Below are 23,665 nucleotides of genomic sequence, written 5' to 3'. Positions count from 1 at the left end.
TCAGCTGTGGCTCAGGTCTGCAGGGAGGCAGCAGAGGAATCCCCCACCAGACAGGGAAGCGATGCCTGCATACTGACCTTTCAGCCCAAAGGCATCTTGCAGTGCGTGCATGCAGATCTGCTACTGACCTCTGTTCGGGCAGCGCGCACATCTCTGCGTAGTACTTGATCTTTGGTTCTGTCCCACTTGTCCGAAGGGTGGCAACACAACCATTTTGAAATGTAAAAGTGATCATCTGACTGCTTTTACTCACTGGCAGCACCTACAGAAACAACAATATTTTATTACAGAACACCCGAACTAACACAAAAGTGAGGGGGGTTTGTTTGGGTTTGGTTTTTGTTTGTTTTTTAAAATACAACATTCAGTACATACAAAGCTAAATAAACATGTTTAAATCCCCTGCAGTATATATCCACCAGCCAACATAACAGAGTGGAACAAGGCATTTCAGCCTGACAAGCCTATTGCCTAGATCAGACTCAGTATTTCAGGACAACGGGACTGCCTCTTATTCCCATTGGAATTCCAACATCTGGAAGCCTGCTGGACAGCTTAAGAGTTGCAGGAGCATTGAGCTCACTTCAACTAATAAAGTTCATTCGTTGTTATATCAAAATAGTCAACACAATAGCCAAGCCATTTCACATTTAAGCAATTTTCTCCCCAGTAAATGTTGTTAAGCAGTCTTAATAGATGATGGTAATTATACTGCCAACTTAGCTGATACAGTAAGCTTTTCTGCATGGTTCTTGGTGTATTTAACTTTCAATCTCTTCAAAAACAGAACCTCTCCTACAAAAATACTGTGTAACTCACCGATTTCTTATTCGGCTGGCTGCTATCATAGCCAGTGGTAATATCTCGTACATGTAATATATTGTAAATGCCACAAAATTTTGGATAAGACTGAGGTGCATCGAAGTTCCGAAGCTTCTTGAATATCCTTTTGATAGTAGGAGGATCATAGCACAAGAAATAGGAAGTCTTTGATATGTGATATCCATACCTACAAGCAGATTAGCATTTTCAGTTACAAGATTCAGAAGTTTTCTGCACATCTGGTATCTAAAGAAAGTGCCTGTTTGGAAAAGCAGTAACAAAAAGAATGCAGTTCTCACAGCTGTGGAAACAGATATTTGTAGGCAAATGTTTGGACACTGAAGCAGATTTCACCGCATTAATCAGATCATTTTAAGCTATTTTTAAATTCAAGCAAAGGTTTCAGTTCCAAAGAAAAAAAAGCCAACCATTTGGTTAAGTGCAGCCTTGGTAGCCCTCAGGAAATTAATATGCAGTATCATTCTCACACTATCAAAAAATTGTCTGCTGTAGCCACACAAGCAGCAACAACAACAGATTATTTCAACAGCCTCCAAGGAAAGTGACTGATTATTTCATCCAAGTTAAAGCTACTACCCCAAATCAGACCTAAAGCAAGCAATCACTAGGTGCAGCAACCGTGTTCGCATGTTGAAATTTAAGTTGTTCTTCACTATATTCCACCTGCTCCTCATTCTACAGAGGCCCTTCTCTGCAGCTTAAAAAATTAAGTGTGACTGGAAGATGAATCCTTCCGTTATCACTGTCACTGACAGTTTTTCATTCCAGTTGTGCAGAAGTGTGCATATGACAGAGCAAACTCTTGAGTACCATAGTTAAATGCTGACCATCATTTGTGCTTCCTTGTTCCAAGTTGCTACTGGCCACAGCCTGTCTTTCTGCAGGGCTGGCAGGAAAAGGAATGGCATATGCATTTGCTGTAACTGTGCTGCTAATCCCGTTAAAGCATAGGAAATTCTGCTGATGAGCTGGGCTTATCACAGTATGACTTTTAATTCCGACTTATAAGTGTTCCTCATCTTATAGCCATGAATTGTGTCCATAGCTATTGAACACAGGCCATTGCTTTAATCTCTGTTCTATTACAGATCTCTGCCAGAACAGCACATGATCTTCTAACAATCCCCAGACCATGTTTAAGTGAAAATATTAAGTGTTTAAAGACCGGCACACAGACCCCAACTAAGATATAGCTGCCCATCAGAAGGTAAGAGGAGTAACATAGCATGAATCAAATTAACAGAGCAAAGTTTGCCCTAGTGGATCCATAGGCAAAAATTCTACTCTTTCACAATTTATTGCAGGAACACGATAGAAAAGCCTCTGTAGTCCTTTGGGAGATACAGTATTCAAGTGGGATCTGTAGTACTGAAGACCACAGTCCACCATAGCACCAGAAAAAAAACAACTTACAATGAGAAAACGTGTACGGAATGCATTAAAATATTTACTCGATTATTCCCAGCTCCAAAATAGTTAAGTAGAACCTACTAATGAAAAATGCAACTTACGTTTCATATATCTCAATGAGTTTCTGTGCTAGTGTTAGGTTCTTGTCCTCCAAATAGGTTGCCATTTCAGCTATGACCACAGCTGCACTTACGCCATCTTTATCCAACACCGATGTGCCACACATGAAGCCTAGAAATAAAAAAAATTGATTGTGGAAAAATAAACCTGACATACTATTACACCTATTTACTTTTACAAGAAAAAGTTTAAAACTTCAAGAAGATTGGCCAATATACATAAGCTAGTTTTCTTACTGCATATGCATTCCCCCTTTTCTAAGGAATCTAATTTAATTGGGGTTTCTAGGGCTGGAAAGATACATGCTATAAGCAATTAATTCCAGAGAACAGATGTTATCAGTCTGAGGGGATTGCTCATAGTACAGTGCTAACTATAAAAATTTGCTTGTTTTGTGCAAGCGCATCAATACTGCAAAGAGTCTTGCCAGTATGCCAGAACTTCCCAGTTCCATGTAGCCATTAACATAAGTCCTCACAGAGAGGACCTGTGGGATATTAAACTGAGTAAACACAGATCTGATGCTTCATCTCAGCTAAAAGGTCACAAACAACAGTAGTTTGGCTCTGGCATTTCAGGACTTTCAACCTGTATCAGAACAGTTTTGTATCAGGAACATGCACAACAACAGCATCAGAATCAGAGATCCATTTATTGTCATTTATTATGACAGTTGGCAAGTTGATTTGATGAGAACAAAACACCAATACTAGTAACTACAAAATACTCTTCTGTTTCGTTTCATAACTAAGACCACTCATTTTTAATTGCATTCCCCTCCCCCCCAACTCTCAACATTTTCAAGTGATTTTAACGTACATACCAATAGATTCTTCAAATGCAAAGAGAACTTCTTTTCCATTATCTAGGAGATCTTTTACTCTACTTCCAATCCATTTAAAACCAGGGAGTGTTTCCTGAAACAGAAAAAGAGAGTGCATTAAATACACATTTTCAATTTAGTTTCAAGTCAAAGAAGAAAGTGTAGCGACTGTTCCTTTCACTTCCAGGATGTTTTAGACTCAAAGAAAGAAACAAAGAAAGATGATGCAGTCTGAATTTTGGGGTCAATGGGAAAGACTGCTGCAGAGTCAAAACACTAAAGCTTAAGGACACTTTTCTGATTTTCTTGAAATAACTTCCCTGAATTTAAATCTAATTAATTGACAAACAGAACAGGGACAGTAAAAGACAAACATTAGACAAGTTGTATCTTCCGTTTAGATTATGAATCTAAGGCAAAGAGTCACTGGATAGCATTTTAGTAGTGAATATTCAACTAGGACATGGTTATCAAATCAAGGAGTAAGCGTGCTTGCGAGACTGTGGTTCTCTCTGAGATCAGGTAAGATCTCCTGTGGTGCTTATCAGATGAGACAACAGTACAAAGTTATTCAAAAGGAAAAAAGTTACAGAACTATAAACAGCAATTCTGGGTGATGGGAGGAAAGAGCACTGCTTGTGGTCTTCAAATCACGCAAAAGCAGTCAAAAGCTTAGAAACAGTTCTTCTTGGATTGAAGGAAGGTACAAAGAAGAGACCAAGGGGTTCTGTAAATTCCTAGGGTTTTTGTTTTGTTTTTCCAGTCAAATGTTTTCTGGAAAGGGATACAAAACAAAAAACAGTATTTAGTGAGACAATGAAATTCCCGACAAGGCAGTGGTATTCAACCTTATTAAACATATCTGGACAGTCAACTCAAAATGGTTTTCAGAGTTGCTTTCAATTTCAGTTTTTAATTCTTCATTGTTTGGCAAAGTATTTTTTCCTATTGCACATGGATTTAATTAAGACATTTATTAAACAAGACTTGGATCTTTGCATGTTTGTGCTAAGCTTTAGAGCACTTGCACCTGTTATGGCTAATATCCAACAGCCTCAGAAATCAGAGCAAGTACTTAATTTGAACGCAGGAACTAAACCAATAACCATCAGTCTGTGGGGGGCACCCCCCATTTTCTTTTTTTAGCAAGTCCTTCATGAAACTACATTAAAGATCTGAACATATGAGTTTGTCTGTCACAATTTGAAGTAAAAACAAATCTAAAACCTACTAGTGATCTGGGCACCTGAAAGAACATTGTGTAACCTGGAAGTGTTTGTTACAAATCCATCAAAAAGCTCTGCATTTTTGCAGTAAACACACAAAGTGCACACGCTTTCATTCCCTGACACAGAAGAAGTTATCTCTAGGAAAATAACCAAGACAAAGACATTATACGTAATTTAGGTTTTCATTAGTGTCACCTGTTTCAGCCTCCTCCTTGCAGCTTTGCATAAGTTGATCTCAGCCTGCATTCACTGTAATGTGTGTTGAGAAACACTCCAGATGCTGAAATCAGGCTTAAAAACTCCCAGCCAAGAGACTGGGAGTCATCTGTCTATTTTTCATTTTGTAAAGTCATAAGGGCGGGGGCTAGATGGAGAACATGGCAATCAGGTTTTACTCTGTCAAGAAGACATTATAAAAACCACACTTACTTCAAAGTGAAATCCCTCTTTAAGTGCAATTGCCCTCAAAATTTTCGAGGAGACTGTGGTCGCTAACATGTAAACATTCTTCACATCAGCATCTTCAGAGCAGTTTTCCTTCCAGCAAGAAAACATCCACCACCCAAACAAAGCTGCTAGCTCGTTGCCAGTGAACACCTTCCAGCAGCCACTGCAGACAGGACAGAAAATAGAAGAGCTCTTTCAGGTTTCCCAGGAGCATCCACTCAGGGGGAGATGTTTTCTGCAGTCATCGGAACAAGAGGAATCTGAGCACACCACTGACAAGCTGCTCTATACAAAGCCACCGTACTAACAGGACTCCACATTTATCACGTCTCAATGATTTACAAGCCCAGTGCATTCTGTTAGCAAGCAAAGATACCAATTAAGTATCCTTACTATCAACTTTAAAACAGCTTAGGTCTCTTTAATTTATCAAACAGAAGGATAGCAGTCTATACGGTCTATACATTGCAGCCAGGCAATGCCTGTGCAACCGCGCATTACAGATGGTTACTTACACAATGATCAGAATTTAGGCCTGTTAGTGGAAGAAAAATAATTTCTATTCAATATGAAGAAGCCAGGGAAAACCAAACAAAGAAAACAAAAGCAGCCCACAACGGCTAACTGTCCCAAGGTAGAATTTGTTTGCTTAATAGAAGTGAAAAAACAGTAACAACAAGATTTTACTGTCTTTAGTAACCACTCAACTTTTCAGTTAAGTCTTATTTGACCATTTACTTTAACATTGGTATTTAATCTTTTCTGAATTATTAACTGATTTTTATGTATTTAAACCACATTATTTCCAGCTAAGCTATACCAAAAGATGAAGCTAGCAAGAAAAATACCCAAATAGCTAAGTCACAACAGGAAATAGTAGGTTGAAGGTGCGTGCCTGTCTACCATTTGGGGACGTTCTGCAATTTTCACTACTTCTGCAGAAAGAGATAAAATAAAAGGTCCCATCACTTACTTCTCCTGTTGTTCTGCCACGGCTAGTCTGTCTGCATCTGGATCAGTGGCCACTACTACTTTAGCATTTTCTTTCTCTGCAAGCCTCAGTGACAACTCCTGGGAGGGAGCGGGGGCGGGGGGGGGAATAAAAAAATCACAAAAATCAAATAAATCCACAGTCTTACTTCTTAATTATATATAACATGCAGTTAAAGAAAATCTCATATGGATTGCCCACTGCATTAACACAGCTCAAAGCCAGGTACTCCCTTTTCCTTCTTGTTTTTCACCTCAGCATCAAATGCAGAGAAAAGTCCATAGAAACACATAAATCTGATGAAGTAGAAACAAAAGATACCAGCACAGATTCTCCTTCTTCAGGATTTGGGCATTTGACAGTAGAGAAGTCAGGATCTGGATCTTTTTGTTCAGGAACTGGAATGGGGGGCTGAAAGCCAAATGCTTTGAAAGCCAACTGCACGTAGTCATGTCCAACTCCATGAAACGAGGTATGAACAAACTTCAGATTTGTTTGCACATTTAGTTCCCTGAGAAGGAAAAAAGAATTTCAGTGAGATTTTAGTTATTTAACAAGACTACTTTCATGTAGGAAAGCAAAAGAAAATGCAATTACATTTCATACTGTTCTGCTGATTTCTGCATTCATTTCAAAGAAGGAATAAGTGAAAAGAGCGCATTTGGACTTTCACTAGAAAAAGCTTCTTCTCCTGGAGCATGAGATATTTACCTTCTCCTGAAGCAGCTGAAAGTCTCCCAAGAAGGAACTGAGATCTTCAAAGATCTCACTCTGGCTCTACTCAACCTACATTATTCATCCTCCTCCTTTTATTCTTGTCTTCTGCCCCATCTAACCTTTAAACTTAACCTTCTCACTTCTATTCCATGCATGCATACCTCACCTTTACTCAGAATTTCTGCATTTTATTCAGAACTCTTTCAGCATATTAATTTGCATAAAATGGTTCACATCAGGGTGCTTTACTGTAGCCTGGTGTCCAAAAGCAAGCTGCTTTACTGTCAAGAAGTGTGGTTTAGTCTTCATGATGGTGACCATTTAATTTAATGACACATCAGAAAAGGGATGGGGAGAGACAGAATGGGGAGGTGACCACAAATTATTCCCACCATGAAGAGCACAGAGCCTCAGGCAGAAAGTGATGTCTGTGGCAGAGTGGAGCACCCAGCTTCTGTGAACCGTAAAGACAGAAATCGAGTCACTGATTTGTGACGACAAAAATCACTACAGACAGGTCCAAAACTATTAAAGTTTTGGAAGACAGCCTAGTCCCGATACTCAAATCAAAAATGTTTGTGTCTGGCAGCATCACATGCTTTATTATTGAAGTCTATCTGTTGACAGTCAGTTTTTCACATGTAACCCAGAGCTTACTTAAAAATGTAATTTAAATACATTTTGTTTTATACAATACCTATGATAACAGATCTTTTTCAGATCTTCCATGTAACAGTCACAAATTTTCTTCAGAGGATCCTGTCTAAGGGGACTGGTGTCTACCAGATTCTCATTCCAAGAGCCATTCCATGGTTCAACGCACTCTTCTATACATTTTATAATTTCCTTATCGTGAGGAGAGGTGATCTGTGCTCCATTTTCCCAATAAACCTGGTATAAGTTTAAGGAAAACAAGAAACAGTTTATTTACAAAGATTATCAACTTAATAAATTACTTTAGCTGTAGGATTCTGCATACTTCCTGCTTCTTGAAGTCACACAGAAAAGGCTAGCATCAGGCTGGCTCGAGTCTCAAAAATCATTTGCAATCATATAGTTTATTATTTTAGTTATGTAATGATAGCTACTCAGCAACATGACCTATTTTCAAAAAAGCTGGTATTCAGCTATTATAACTGAAATCATCAAGACGTGAGAAACCAAAACTGGGCACTTGCATTTGAGAGTGTTGTGCAAACTGCAACAGAAGAAAAACATGACCTTCTACATAGTCTGGCATTCCTTTTGAAAAAGAAGCACAACTTGGTTTTGAAATCAAAGCAAAACAGATAAGCAGTGTGCCAAGGTACATGTTTTTCCATAACTGAACAACTGTAATCTTTCAACTGGAAACACTACCAAACCCTGAATGATAAAAAGTCTTTGTTAAAGAACTATTTAGATGCCAGTTTTCCCACAGTTTGTTTCCAATGGCATGGTTGAGTTCACAGTGCAGACTTTCTACTCAGACCAATCTGTCTCTCTTCTTGTCCACTGGCTTTCATGAAACCCGCAGGTACTCAGTATCTTCAAAACAATGGGTTTGTCAAGTTTGGTTAAAATTGTCCAAAACCTTCAGAAGCTCCCGAATTCACAGGGGATATAGTGAAAGATAAAACAACTCTTGTGGAAGACTAGAAAAAACATTATCCCGACAACAGTAAAATGCTTTGTATCAGAAGACACAAAGATAATAGCTTCTTGAGAAATGAAGCACCTGGAAAACAGATGCAACTTATTTTCTTATTCATTGCTATAGCTAAGCAAAAGTAAAGGCTGGTGAAGTACTTGTCCTCTGTGGAACAAGTTGTAAAGTGCAGTACAGTCACCTCCAAGAGTTCTCTCTGTGCAGAGTAAGACCAGTTTTCCTAGCATTGCCATTATCGCTGAGCTGTTACTAAGCTTCTAGTATGCAAAGTTCAGTTAAAATTTAGAGTTTCGTTCAGATTCTTATGAAGTTTAGAAAGGAAATACTCGAGAATTTCCTGTAGAAAGGAATACTCAAGATACACAAGCAGTGTGGTCTTAAGTTCCTTCTGTAAGAAGGAAGCGTGTGTAATTCAGGTTATAGAAGGATGGATTACTGGAAAACATTTCTCCTCCTAACGTACACACACATATGCTCCAGAAGAAGCCAAATGCCAAAGGCACGTAGGTAATACTGGAAAGCAGCTGGCTGTGACATGCTACGAACTTCAAGTTCAAGCCTTACCTTGTATCCATTGTCCTCCTTCCGGTTGTGGGATGCTGTGATCATCACACCAGCCACAGCTTTGAGCTGCTGAACAGCATAGGGCTACAAAGGAAACCCAGAAATGGTGATTTACCCAAGAGCTCTGCAGCTGGCACAAATAACATTATATTATTAGGATGGTTATGCAATAGAATGCTACAGAAGTGGCTCAATGTTTCACCAGGTTATTTGAAAGCTATATACATGAGTACTCATCATTCTGTTTCCTTTAGCTAGTAACAGAGAGAAAGCTTGTTCCGTTCTGTTGCATAAGAACATTATTCTATTTACCAATTACATAAACACAATTGTTAACCAGCCAACTAAAGGGAGTCTACGCTCAGGTTACACTGGTATTGGAGACAGAGAAAAGAGGTTGAAATAGAACAAAGGAATTCACCAAAAGGCTTGCTGAAAAACAAGGGACAGGTATTTCCAGCTAAAGAGCATCCAGTCCTCTCAGTCCTCCCCTCAAAACAAGATCCACAGCATACACAGCATGCTAGAAAAGCTTGCAGAATAGAAAACAAGGATTTAAAACCCTGCAAGAAAAAGCTTCTGCGAGTAGAACAGAAAGCTCTATTTGAGACACTAAAGGTGGAGGTAATCCTTCATTTTTTCCACTCTAAGCAGTGTAAGTCTTATGTCCAAAGACATACAGTCCCTATTTATATGTGTGTGAATATATACACATATATATCACCTTTGACCCTTATGACACCCAGATGTTTAACGATTGAATAAAAGAATAGCAGAATGCTTCACCTGTAAGTAATAGAGCAAAGCCTGGACTGCAATAACTACTGCCCTTGTGTAGCAGCCCAGGGTGAAATGTGATTCTACTGGCTCTTTGCACACAGAAAAATTCAGCAACATTCCTGTTACAGCCTCCTTGAAGAGCTAAGTTTACCAAGCAGCCCCTATTTTTCTGTTTAAATAACAGAATTTGAGAAGAAAATTGCTAGTTCACATTTTTAGTAATCTTTCAAACACTCCCCTAACTGCACGGTTCAAGAATATAAAAGAGAAGATGACTCACCACGAACGGTGTAGGGACATACGTGGAAAAGAAGTATACAGGTACATCTTTAGCCAGCAGGACAGCTGCAGTGAGCTTTGCAAGTCTACCAACATGAAAAAGAAAACATTCAGTCAACCCAACTCCCCTTGACAACCCAATAGCCACATGGCATTACTGTAACCTTTATTTCACTTGTTTCTTAAATTCTTTTTTCTTACACTAAAAGTAGTATCCTACAGTTTACACAGTCAATGTAATACAGTTTTCAGGTTCCAGAATCCAAGACAGTGCTTTTATTTATGGCACTTCAGCCAACCATGTAAATAAACCAGCAATATCAAAACCAAAGATACAGAACCTACTGGTGTGGCACTTGTCCTTCATTCAAGGACAGAACCGATCTCCCAGAAAGTTTAAAGTGCCAGATGTCTGCAACAGCAGGTTTGGAAAAAACATTCAGTATCCCACACAGCAAAGCTTGTTTGCCAGCCTTGTTCAGGAGCTTCAGACTACATCCATGAAGCAGATCTATTCCTAAAATATACTTCTGCAAACCAGCACGCTCTTAGTCCAGAAAATTTAGAAATAGTAACAGCACCTGCGTTTTTAAATCTTTCCTTTAAAATAACTTTTCCTTTCAAGCAGCATGGAAACTCATTCTCTTTCAGGTAACTGTTTGAAAAGAACAGTCTCATATTAAGTCAGGTACACACAGCTCAGTAGTTAATGGGAAGTCTTGCTCAGAATCAAAGCAGATGAGAGATTAAATAGCGTTAAGTTTGCTTTGCTCGCTCATTTTTACAGACAAGCATTAATACTTGCTTCTTTATCTCCCATGATGAGTATACCATAGTCTACATTTCAGTTACTCAGAATTTCACTATAGCACCTATCAAATATAACCTGAAACCACTTAAAGGAGTATGAGAGCTCAGCGTGTAGTTGAAGCTACCGAAATTTTGCTTGTGTATCACAACGGTTTATGTCAACTTAATTACAGGATACAGCCAGACAGTCTGCCATCTCCCTTGGCACTGGAACTGATGCAAAGAAAGGGGTGCTCCTGCTCACACAGTGTTAGATAAACATGCTGATCCCACTGAAAACACTCTTTTAGGGAGGTTCAATTTGATTTTAGCACTACTGTAACTGTGTCATCCCAAGCGGACAAAAGAAACATGTAGCTGAGAACTGATTTGCTCCATCAAGTCTGAATTCCAAGCTTTGTGTGGCTGAAAACGAATGTTTTTCTTAGGCTTCCCCATTTTTAAGCTGCGCATAACCCAGACAATTTGGGCAATGGCCTTGCAAACATAAGCGTGACAGATGAGTTTAAAACCCTTATGCCAAAGCCTGGTGGATAATGTGCCATGGGTGTGCGAAGACTAGACGGGAAGGTGTGGAGAGGCAGACTTCAGGGGAGTGTAGACACCCTTAGAAGACAGTCACTAGATTCTGTGCTCTATTATACCAAGATGTTTTACATTCCTAAAATATTAAATGTTGACAAAAAACTAAATTAAAAAAAACAACCACCCTGCATTAGTTACAACAATTAACTACAATAACTACATTAACTAGACAATAGTTAGCTACCAGGCTGGCTTGTTTTTTGTAAAGCATGCCATTACAACACCTGTTTGGCTCCCCAAATGACAAGGGATTAGGATTCCTTATAGAACTCAAAAAGCCTTTTTTTTTTTTTACAGTTCCTCTCTCCCCTTTCCTTGCAAAGAGCATGATTTGGCATTGCAGCAAGTTTACATCTTAAGCATTCCAGGTAAAATATTCCCAGTATGGAAATACACTGGGATTGCAGACTAGCATAATGGTACCAAAACACTGGGTTACAGTAAGCTGCAGGTAGAATTCTTCTCCCCCAAGCAAGCTTAAATCAGATGCATAATACAAAAGACCGACAGCGTTAACAATACTGCATTAACATTTAGTGATTTCAAGCTAGATGTTAGTATTCTGAATTTACCTTCACATTCAAATTTCTCTCCAGGCATATCAACTTCTTAATGTCTGCCTAATGTTCTTGTGCATTTAGACTGTAAATTCTTTGGTGAAGTGACTAGCCTTACATTCCACATTTGCTGGCAACTGGTATTATAAAGGCTTTAGTCCATGCCCCTCTTCATTACTATTTAAATGGACTAAGGGAGGGGAAAGAGTATGCGCAGTTCATGACAAAAATATTCTGATAGAACAGAATGCATTTAAAGCCACAATTTAATTTCTAGTCTTGCAAATGCAATCAATACTCATACTTCTTACTGCTGCAGTTGCTGGTCACCTGACCTCGTGTGTCATATCCAACAACAAAGCCTCTCTGCTTAAAGTCTGAAAAACACGTCTCAAGATACTTGTAGATCCCCTGGAAAGAAAAAAAAAAAAAAAAAAAGAAGAAAAAAAAGTAGGGAAGAATTAGCTGTAGTGCAGCACACACAAACATTAAAAATGATCTTTAACATAGGATGTATAATGTCAGTAGGCAAAATACAACTCAGCAAAAACCTCAGTAACGATATTCACAAAAGCAGCGTATTTTCCGCCCCCCCCCCCCCCCCAAAGTGTTCACAGAAAGAAAGAAAGCAAATAGAGAAACAGTTGTGGAAAATAAAAGCAGTACAACAATAAGTGACCAAAGAGCATAAACAGAAAGCTCTAGATAGCAAGATCCTCAAGCAACAAAACTTGTTTTCAATCCATACTATGCTTTTACGTATTCAAACCATCTTAAACACCCAAATTGAGGAAAATCTGTTTTTTGAAAGTCCATCTGCTCGGGCATTATAAGGTGAGTGCGTGTTGGTGCTGGTCTTTACTCCTGTGTTCACAGTACACAGCACTGCTTCCAAAGTGTTAGTTCTAGATTTGCATTAAAAGGATGATTCATCTGAATCCACTTTTTCAAATGAAAGTTTATCACTAGTGACCTGCTCCAGGTGGACAGATTAAAGTCCTCAATTTATATACTACAGAGATACAACAGCACAACTACAAGCTGTCTTCTATACGTGAAAGCAGAACATTTCCAATGGCAAGATATCAAAGACAGCCACCGTGCAGGGAAAAGAAAGGGGAGTAGATGAAGGGAGTAAATTTTAAAAAAAACATTGGAGGTGAAGAGAAATATCTGCTGCAACATACACAGGAAAAAAACAAACAGCCTCTCAGCCAGCCACCCCTTCTTTTCAAAGCAGGAGGAGATGGGTGCTCTTTGAAATCCTGCATTACACCGTGTTCCAGCTTCGCCCTCCTCCCCGCGGTCTTCACATCCATTCACTTCCCAGATAGAATCTCTCTGGAGATCCATCCCAGAAACAAACCAGGATGGATCAGCAGTTTTAGACAAAAAGGTAGAAGCACTATTGCTAGCATTAGTTTCCAGAAGCTACAGTTCACGACAACCAGAAAGCAGCCTTCCCTAACACACTTCACTGGACTTACCTTGGCCAAGCTTATCATTAAAAAGCCACTTCTGACAGAGTACAAGCTTCCTCTTGATAGAGAGGACAGGGAAGTTGTACTAGAATTAAACAGATTCCTCCTGCCCCAGTATTAAGTGCAACTCTTTGCAGTGTCCTTATCTGGAACTGACTCTGTATCACCAATAAGCAATCTCTCATCTGGAAAGCTAGTCTAACTCCTACCCATGAAATTCAGTTGAGCTGAATTTTTTACGTGGTTTTTGCCCTTTCCACCAAAGGATGTGCTTCAAAGCATTAACAGGTGGACACCGGCATCTCTTTGGAGAACCATTTCAGCTGCAGGTGTAGTGTTTCCATGGAGGGATTCACACAGAGAGAAAAACTTTAAATAAAAAAAAAAAAAAATCTTTGAATATCAAAGGAACTGGAAGCTGTGCCACGGCATGATCGCCAGCTGAAATCACCTTCACGCTGAACTGAAGTGTGTTGATACACAAACATGTTCACACCGCCCTGACAACTTATCAAGAACTTTTCATTTGCAGTTGGTCAAGAGATATGAGAGAGGGGAATGGGAAAAACTTGTCCACGTTTAACTAGAAAAGATTAACATTTAAAGAGATGAACAGCAGATTTCTTATCAACAAATCTGTTATTTAAGCTAGCAGTATCTTGAGGTCAGAGCACATTGCAGTTTTATCTGAACTAACTCCTCAAACATCAAGAAACTGCACAAAAAAGATTTACAGAAGCAGTAGGACCACGTGAGACAAACTGGTACTAGCTAGAAGCGGAAATCAAACGGGCACAGATACTTTTTCAGAAGCAACATGGATCAAGGTAAGTTCAGGCAGAACAACTAACAAATCCTGTTCACGTAAGTTAACACATTACAAATGACAAAACACTCTTTACAAATGTAGAAGTGCTACACACTACTTCTGTTTCACACCTACCACCCAGGAGCTCTCCCACGACAGCGGAGGCACCTCTTGAACTTTCTGGCAACCCCGGCATCTCTAGGGTTCTGCACCTCAAATTGCTTCTTCACCCCTTACTTCCAAAGCACAGCCATCATAGCTGGTTTAGCTTTCTGAGTGTACAGCAACCTCCAACACCCGCAGCAGTACACGTCTCCCAGCCTTCCATTCCCTCATTCCTCAAATACAGAAGAACTGATTTATTTTTGTTGCAAAGTAAGGGCCTATACTGATCTTTTTAGTACACCAGACCTTCTGTACTTTGTCCCCTGCACCTCATCCCAGCTATTTCTGCCTCAGCATTTTTGGCAGCAATGGGGTGCCACTACAATCTAGAGTAACACTCTCATCAAGGGCAAGGTGAGATTTTTCTAGGACATTCTCTTAAGTCAGCTTCACTGTTTGCCAGGGATCAAAGATTTCGTAGGAATAAAAATAGCAATATCTTTACTTTCTAACATGGAGAACTTCTGACTAAAATTAAGACAACGTGATATGCAGTACAGGAACAAAATACCTTCAGCTTAGCCAAAGATCCCACAGCTGAAATTAGTCCAGTCCTACTACACTTGTCTACTATCCAAATATTGTTATTAAAGCTGCAGAAAAAAAAACCTAAATAAAAAATGAGAGAGAGAGGAAATTAATGCAGAGTCTGTCCACTATCTGAACCCTCTACTTGAGTTCACACCTGTTTTCATAGAATGGTTTGGGTTGGAAGGGACCTCAAAGCCCATTTAGTTCCCACCCCTGCCATGGGCAGGGACACCCTCCACTAGCCCAGCTTGCCCAAAGCCCCATCCAACCTGGCCTTCAACACTGCCAGGGAGCCAGGGGCAGCCACAGCTTCTCGGGGCACCCTGGGCCAGGGCCTCAGCACCCTCACAGGGAAGGATTTCTGCCTCACATCTCATCTCCATCTCCCCTCCTGCAGCTTCAGGCCATTCCCCTTGGCCTGTCACTCCCTGCCCTTGGCACCAGCCCCTCTCCAGCTTTCCTGGAGCCCCTGCAGGGACTGGAAGGGGCTCGAAGGTCTCCCCGCAGCCTTCTCTTCTCCGGGCTGAACCAGCCCAACTCTCTCAGCCTGTCTCCAGAGCAGAGGTGCTCCAGCCCTCCCATCATCTCCGTGGCCTCCTCTGGACTCGCTCCAACAGCTCCATGTCCTTCTTGTGCTGGGGACCCCCGAGCTGGACGCAGCACTGCAGGGGGGTCTCACCAGAGCGGAGCAGAGGGGCAGAATCCCCTCCCTTGACCTGCTGCTCACGCTGCTGGACACACAGCCCAGGACACGGGTGGCTTTCTGGGCTGCCAGCACACATTGCTGGGTCATGTTGAGCTTCTCGTCCCCCAACACCCTCAAGTCCTTCTCCTCAGGGCTGCTCTCCATCCATTCTGCACCCAGCCTGGAGTTGTGCTTGGGACTGGCCTGACCTATGTACAGGACCTTGCCCTTGGCCTTGTTGAACTTCATGCGTTTTGCATGGGCCCACCTCTGCAGCCTGTCCAGGACCCTCTGGATGGCATCCCTTCCCTCCAGTGTGTTGACCCACCACACAGCTTGGTGTCGTCGGCAAACTTGCTGAGGGTGCACTCGATCCCACTGTCTGTGTCCCTGACAAAGATGTTAAACAGCGCTGGTCCCAATACTGACCCCTGAGGAACGCCACGCGTCACTGGTCTCCACTTGGATGTTGAGCCGTTGACCAGAACTCTTTGGGTGTGACCGTCCAGCCGATTCCTTATGCACCAACTGGTCCATCCATCAAGTTCATGTCTCTCCATGCTTTGCACGAAGGCAGGTAGATGGCATCAGTTGCTCTTCCCTTATCCACCAACGCTGTAACCCCATCGTAGGCGGCCACCAAATTTGGCAGGCACAGTTTGCCCTTCGTGAAGCCATGTTGGCTGTCACCAGTCACCTCCTTATTTCCCGTGTGCCCGAGCAGCTTCCAGGAGGATCTGCTCTGCGATCCTGTGAGGCACAGAGGTGAGACTGACCGGCTTGTAGTTCCCCAGGTCGTCCTTTTTTCCCCTCTTAAAAACAGGGTTATGCTTCCCCTTTGGCAGTCAGTGGGGAACTTCACCGGACTGCCACAACTTCTCAGATAGGATGGAGAGTAGCTTAGCAACTTTATCCGTCAGTTCCCCCAGGACCCGTGGATGCATCTCGTCGGGTCCCATGGACTTGTGGACCTTCAGGTTCCTTAGATGGTCTCAAACCTGATCTTCTCCTACAGCGAGTGGTTCTTCATTCTCCCAGTCCCTGCCTTTGCCTTCTGTGACCTGGGCTGGGGCCCCTACTGGTGAAGGCCTGAGTCAAAAAGAGTGGTTGAGTACCTCAGCCTTCTCCATATCCTGGGTAACCAGGTCTCCTGTTGCATTCCAGAGTGGGGCCACATTTTCCCTTGTCTTCCTTTTATCGCTGATGTACCTGTAGAAGCTTTTCTTGCTTTTCTTGACCTTCCTGGCCAGATTTAATTCTATCAGGGCTCTAGTTCTCCCAGCCTGATCCCTGGCTGCTCAGAGAGTTTGTCTGTACTCCTCCCAGGCCACCTGCCCTTGCCTCCACCCTCCATAGGCTTCCTTTTTGTGGTTGAGTTTGCCCAGGAGCTCCTTGTTCCTCCACGCAGGCCTCTGGGAGTTTCTGCCTGACTTCTTCTCTGTTGGGATGCATCGCTCCTGAGCTTGGAGGAGGTGACCCTTGAATACCAACCAGCTGTCTTGGGCCCCTCTTCCCTCCAGGGCCTTGCCCCATGGTACCTACCAAGCAGGTCCCTGAGGAGGCCATAGTCTGCTCTCCCAAAGTCCAGCGTAGTGAGCTTGCTGTGCATTGTCTTTGCTGCCCTGAGGATCTTCAACTCCACCATTTCATGGCCACTGTATCCAAGGCTGCCCTTGAGCTTCACATTCCCCACCAGCGCCCCCTTTTTGGTGAGACCAAGGTCCAGCATGGCAGCTCTCCTTGTTGGCTCCTCTATCATTTGGAGAAGGAAGTTACCATCAATGCATTCCAGGAACCTCCTGGATTGCTTATGCCAATGTGACACATTCTTCCCGCTGCCATTCTCCCTTTCTCCGAGGCCAGTTTGTAACTCCAACACCTCTTGGGATAAGTCCCTTCTTTAGTAAGTTTCTCAATTTAAATAATTTCCTATTTACAAGACTCAGGTTTTGATAGTGTCCCCATTTAATTTCTCCTGGAATAGCTACTGCTTCTAAATTGAAGATATCCAAGTCAGTATCTTGTCATTACATACTTGGTGATAATTATTAATTTATTAACAAGTGTCAGCATGCAAATGTATAACCACCTCAGTGGATCTAAACCAAAATACTCTTTAGGTCCACTGACGTATTGCAAATATTTACACCGCTGCACAGTTCAGGCAATTTTCGTATACAGAATTCACAGACAGACCTAATCTGCTTCTTCAACCATGTTTTAAATAATCCTCTTGAGTGTCCAGAACCTTATCATTAATTTCAAAAGAGAAGTGAGGGGAAAGTGATGGTACCAAGAACAGGATAGAAAGATTTTTGTTTGATGAATCAAGAGAGATCGTAACAGCTTTACAAAGTCCAGTATTTAAAATCTTTCAATTGTTATCTTTAGCTCTGCTTACAGAACAACAGAAAACTCACAGCAATGGTGCAAAGATGACTGATTTTGTCATTGTGGAGGTCAGTGACAGGTTACTTACCTATTAATAAAAGCAATTGGTTCAGCAGGACAGAGGTAATACTTAAGCAGGAAAATCTAGACTTTAGGGGTAGGTTACATACCTACAATCTTCAGAAAAGTCAAAAGTAACTTCTGGATATTCTATACCTTTCTGGATCTGACTTTTCATGATATCAGTATAATCATGCAAATTAAGAACACAGCATGGGCTTACTCATGCAACTAATTAAGGTTTATTTTAAATGAAGGAAATACTTTAATTACACTGAAGCCTACTTTTTTTGAATGGCCATTTATTCCTGTAGCAAGTAAGGACAAATAGAGACAGGGCTGCCCATTTTGAGATCAGGTTCAGCAAAACTGTTCATGTCATTTGCTTCTGAAACAAGAGTACTCAAAGAGATTAAATCTGATGCAGTTTACTTCAGAAACAAGTTTTAATCCACCTCCCAGAGACTGCTTTCTCTAACTCGATACATGGCTTTAATAAACAACTAAAAATAGAAGCCCCACAGAGGGAGCAAATGAATACAACCCAGTTACTTTCAGAAACCAGTAATGCCCATGCAACTGAACTTGCAAACACATTCCCAGCTGACCAAAATGAAACTTTTCACTTTCTGCCAAGAATGCGTATCAGTCAGCCGATCCAAGCTCAGTCACGCTTCCACGAGACTGGAAACACAAAGGCAGCATGCAACGCTCAGGCGCCAGGAGCATGAGCAACTCCAAATTCAACAGACTGCACAGGCCAAAAAGTAAAGTGACTATTATTAACTTCCTCCACATTATCAAGATGTTTACTCTGCCTCAAAGAAAATTAGACTTGTTTAAAGCAACTTCACTACTCTTAATTCCACCACTGGCAACAAACTGCTAGTTTTTAAACTGTTTTTTTCTTAATGTCTTCAGCTCATTCCCACTGGATCAGTGGGGACCACCTGTACCACGTAAGTTTTGTTCATACAATTACAGTATTTGTAGCAGATGAGTTTGGCATACTCAGATCAGTAAGGCTTGAATTAAAGGAAACGTCATTCTAAGATGTGTCCAGTTCACAGGTTAGAAATCTAAAGAAAACTTTTAGATCCGAGATGATACTGAAGAGAAAAAATGGTCAGATAAGGCTGGGTTCCAAACCCTACCAATAAGCTCCAACATGTTACTTCTTTTTAAAGCCTGTATAAACAGCTATTGGAATTTGGTTTCACCACAAGAGTTTGGGTTCCGGTTGTACAAGTCAGACATTAGCAGTGTCAAACAGCTTAACAGTCCCAGCTGTTCCAAGTTTTAAGCACATCACTCTGAGCCAATAGAAAACAAATTATTTCAGTCATGTCTACTGAGGGACTTCTATCAGAACATTAACCTGCAAAGAGACAGCTATTTAAAAATGTTTAAGTTCACAGTATTAAATGAGAGATTTTAATCAATCCTTTGTAAATCATGTAATAAAACACCTTTTATCATATGGTTAAAGCTCCATTTATGAAAAAGTACTTGACAAAGTAGGTAAGATTCAGTAGGTTTGTCATAACAAAAACTTTTTATTGATGTTCCAAGTACAATGGTTACAAATGTATCAGTTCATTATATTTGCAATAACCAAAGGTTATTATTTGCAATAAGACTAAAGGTGGGAGCAGATAAGATGTTTAGGTATATTTAATATACACAGTCCAAACTCATTTGTATTTTATATATTCATAAAGAAAGAAAATTTCCTGACTCATGCTATTCGTTTTCAAAAGCACTCAGCACTTCTCTTTCCTTGCCTGTCACTACCTTCACGGGGGTGAGAGAAAGCTGTATTTTGCAGATTAAGAATCCAACTGCTTTTTGCTTAATATTTACCATAATAAAGTACATGCAAGGATGACTATCAAAGTCAGGAATGATAGTTTCATAGGATTACAACCGTAGATAAATCAGTGTTCAAATTCAGAGTCTGCTTTCACATCCTTAAAGTCTGGATAATATCAGATCAAAATGTACTCTAATTTCTTAGGAACTTTAGTTGTGAAGATTAGTTATTTAATCTACTTGTTCTGAGGAAAAATTGATTGAGGAACACATCAGCAAAAAAAAGCACCCTAGTGCTTATTTGCAATAAGCAAATTTAAGAACAAATCCACTATGAGACAGCAACATAGAAGAGGAGCATGGATCACTTTTGCTCAAAAGCTACATCGACATCAACCACTCCTTACAAAGGTGTTTCTCAAAAAGGTGGAGGAAGAAGTGAGACATCTGGGGACCAAGTTCTTTAAGAAAGAATATGTCATCTGCTCTTGAACAAAACAGCACTTGAAAGAAAAGCAAAGATGATTAAGCCTTCTATTAATCAACAGGTTGATTTATTCAGACAATCAACACACATACAACTCATTGACACTGCTTGAAAGAGAAGCAGGGAGGGGAAACTGAGAAGAATGATCATTTTCCAGCCCTCTTCTGGCATGCAAGACCAAAATTAACACAGGAAAAAAGAAAGCTAAAAAGATACTGAAGAAACAAATACAGAACATTGTATTTCTGGTGGTTAATCAACTTAAACAGCTAGTCAAGAGAACCTAAAACACAGTTCAAGGAAAAGATGTGAGAGAAGTGAAGAGCCTGTGCCACCAGTCTTCCCCACCACAGCACTGATACCATTCATGTCCCCATTGCAGCCCCTATCCAGCTCAACTCCACATACCAGCTTTTGGGCTCTTCTAAATGTATGTCCAGCGCCACCAAACAGACCCTAATCTCTGGCAGAGGAGCAGGAAATTGGGACTAAAGTCTCCCTGGCCAAAACGTCATCCCCCACCCATCCCGCCAGCCCCTTTCCAACAACAGTAACATTCAACTATCAACATGGCAGTCAAGAGCTATGTCTAAGTTCCAAGATCTCCCTATCTGTATTCAAATCAAGATGTCCACCCCAAAATACTCTACTCCAAACTTCAAAGAACTAGTCCTCAAAAAGATCAACATCTGTTTACAATGTTTTCTTAGCAAATAATTCTATAATGATATCTCTAACCCAAATACACAAATATTAAATCATAGATAAATCATGAATCATCGACCTCTCTGATACAATATGTAACATAAGATTTGCAGTTTGAGAGTTTAAGTTCTCAAATTACTTTCTTGCATCTCTACTTAAAGAAGTACGAAGACCTACAGACAGAGCTATAGTAATACCAGTGCACTTAACCACAATATTTTCTGTAACTATCCAATCCAGTTGTAGGTAACAACCAGTTACTGGAAGGATTCCCCAGAAATTGAACAATTTATAATACAGATGTTCCTCATAGTCTGTCTACATTTGCTTTTTCATCTTATTTCCTGTTCATTTTCTTACAACTTTGGCTAAAAATGAAAAAAAAGGCTCATTTGGTTGGAATGGGTTTGCTTTGTTTTGTTGGGGTTTTTTGCTTTTGGTTTTTTGTTTTGTTTTTTGTCTTATTTTGGGGTTTTTTTTAGTTTTTGACAATACTAAAAGTTCTTATGACAGCTAATGATTTCCAACTGCAGAGCAGTATAATAGACTTTAACTACTAGCCAGATTCCAGTGGAAGTGATTATATTCTGCCTCCTAGGATGCCCAGTTACACCTGTTCAAGATACTTTATTTTCTTCCAGCACTAAACACTTCATGCTATCACCCTACTGTTGAATGGCTGCTGTGTTTCACCCTCAGCTTGTATTTCAATGATCCACTATATGACCCAAACATTACTGTGAAACCATTCAGTCCTCTCCTATACAACTATTCAGCTTACCTGCGTTGACTGGATCACAGTAAGATCATTTATGTAGCAAAAGCCCGCTCCCATAGCGGAGCGAAGCCCGGCAGTCCCAAAGGTCAGCCTGCAGCAAAGACGATCCCGTAACTCTTTATGTTTTCCATTCTGTAACAAGCTTTCAATCTGTTCTTTTGTTTTCTGGTTCTGCAAAAGAAGATTAAAGTCTTCATTTAGTTCTCGAAATCAGGATCTGAACTATACGCTCATTGTTTTTAAATAATTCCTAGTTCTGCACTGCAATAAGTTCTTACTAGCCTATAAAATGCCTGCCTGCATAAACTAGCCTTCATTGTAACTCTCATTTCTATTGTATTCTCTTTTCTGTATCATCCTTATTTATAAAAGATTCAAGAGCTTCTGCTGACATTGATATGCTGATGTGTTTGCCTGGTCATTAATCCAGGCTTCATGTAGCTGGAAGGTGTAAGTGAGGAGCACAAGACTTTAGAACAGGTTTTTCCAAGGCAGGTAGCACAAGTTAATTCTCAATCTGTGCTGCTGGAAGACAGATAAAAATCCTAACTTCAAAGAAGTATTTCCTTCCTCCCCACCCACAGGAAAGGTCTGCAAAGAAGCACAGTAAAATAAAGCTGACACTGTAAAACCAAAAATAAATCTTCTCTTTTCTAGTTACATTAGTCATTAGCGAGGCGGGTACAAGAGAGTCACAGCCCTTTTTACCAGAAATTCAAGGGAAGATAGGTGTTTCTGTCAGAAAATCCCAGCCATTTTTGACACTTTCCCTTCTCAGTATATACACTGGATACGAGTGGGTTGAAGAAAAAAATCCTATTGTGAAGGTATCCCATGTATTATTCTAACAGCCACTTCCACTACTTTTTAACTGTACTTCGGAGGGTCTCAAGAATCTTGTCAGTAAATCCCAAAGAATTAAAAACAAGTTTCCCCAATTACTCAAAAGTTCAGAAGGAATGCATTTTTACACACAGAACATGATACAGCCACTAAACAAAGAACCTCCAAAGAAGGCACTGGAATTATCTTTTTGAAGGGAAAAAAATTATCAAATATTGACAGTCTTATGGTACATATGGAAGAGCCAGAGACATTTGTCCTTTCCGGTATCATCATTAGCTGTTACACCACTTCACTGAAAGCTCCCAGCAGTTACATCCTGATGTTTGTGCATATCGCAGCGGGAACTCACTTGTCAGCTGCTCTGCCGTTACCTGAAAGAGGCCATACCAGGTCAGACCGAATAGCTGGTTAGTCCAGCGCTCTGACAGCGACTGTCAACAGACACCTAGAAAAAGACCTAAGGACAGCACAATCGTGGCAGGAACCTGGACAAAGGTGCAAGGGTGATCTCAGTATTTCCTAGTAGGGAGCTGCTGATCTGCACAGGAGGGCTCCTTGTACCGTCAAAAGGGATATAAACATCAGACAAATCAGGACAGAACATTTTTAAAAGTATGTCATCCCATGCCTCTATCATCTAAAGCCCACGACTAAAATGAACGGACACCTGACAAGGAAAATGTTTGGCTAAATAGAACAGTAGGAAGCAATTCTTCTGACCTGAAACCCACTCTATTATAAACACAGTCACTGCATTTATGAAACAATATAAGCGTTTATCACTTCCATGTATAGAGAATACATTTACTACCATTTCTCATTCAGCTGAGGGAGTGATTATACAGATCTCCAAAAGGCTTAATTCAAGTATTTACCTTAAGGTAGAAACTGCTACAATCCTATGGATGTTTTTAAGTCAATCCTATGCAGCACACAGCAGGTTACGTAGCAGGGTGGAGAAAAGACACCGATTATTGAAATCTCCCTCTGTTCCTTCTCCTAAACTTGCATCACTTTCAAAGCTATGGACTTCTGAGTGTACAAAACACACGTACATGCATTCTATTTGTTCTTTGTAGTTATTCTGTACCATCAACTAATATTGAGACTAGA

The 23,665-nt window shown here is 40.6% G+C and overlaps 1 protein-coding gene across 3 annotated transcripts in view; it reads right to left on the bottom strand.

Annotated features, from left to right (window-relative positions):
- PGM2L1 (phosphoglucomutase 2 like 1) overlaps positions 1-23,665 on the bottom strand; it is a 46,330-nt gene that overhangs the window by 7,296 nt on the left and 15,369 nt on the right. For 2 of the 3 annotated variants that reach the window (XM_075742659.1, XM_075742658.1), the window contains 12 exons: positions 21,710-21,877; positions 12,108-12,214; positions 9,853-9,937; positions 8,793-8,876; positions 7,278-7,471; positions 6,185-6,374; positions 5,846-5,943; positions 4,855-5,035; positions 3,197-3,290; positions 2,355-2,484; positions 820-1,009; positions 78-262 (listed from right to left, as the gene is read on the bottom strand). In XM_075742659.1, coding sequence (XP_075598774.1) covers positions 78-262; positions 820-1,009; positions 2,355-2,484; positions 3,197-3,290; positions 4,855-5,035; positions 5,846-5,943; positions 6,185-6,374; positions 7,278-7,471; positions 8,793-8,876; positions 9,853-9,937; positions 12,108-12,214; positions 21,710-21,877 — 1,706 coding nt within the window. The remainder of the gene's footprint in view (positions 1-77; positions 263-819; positions 1,010-2,354; positions 2,485-3,196; positions 3,291-4,854; positions 5,036-5,845; positions 5,944-6,184; positions 6,375-7,277; positions 7,472-8,792; positions 8,877-9,852; positions 9,938-12,107; positions 12,215-21,709; positions 21,878-23,665) is intronic. The other variant, XM_075742660.1, reaches the window with a different exon arrangement.

This window comes from Balearica regulorum, chromosome 1, assembly GCF_011004875.1.
Source record: "Balearica regulorum gibbericeps isolate bBalReg1 chromosome 1, bBalReg1.pri, whole genome shotgun sequence".
Lineage (NCBI taxonomy): Eukaryota > Metazoa > Chordata > Aves > Gruiformes > Gruidae > Balearica > Balearica regulorum.
Note: the sequence above shows the minus strand (reverse complement) of the source record. Positions and strands in the feature narration are given on the sequence as shown.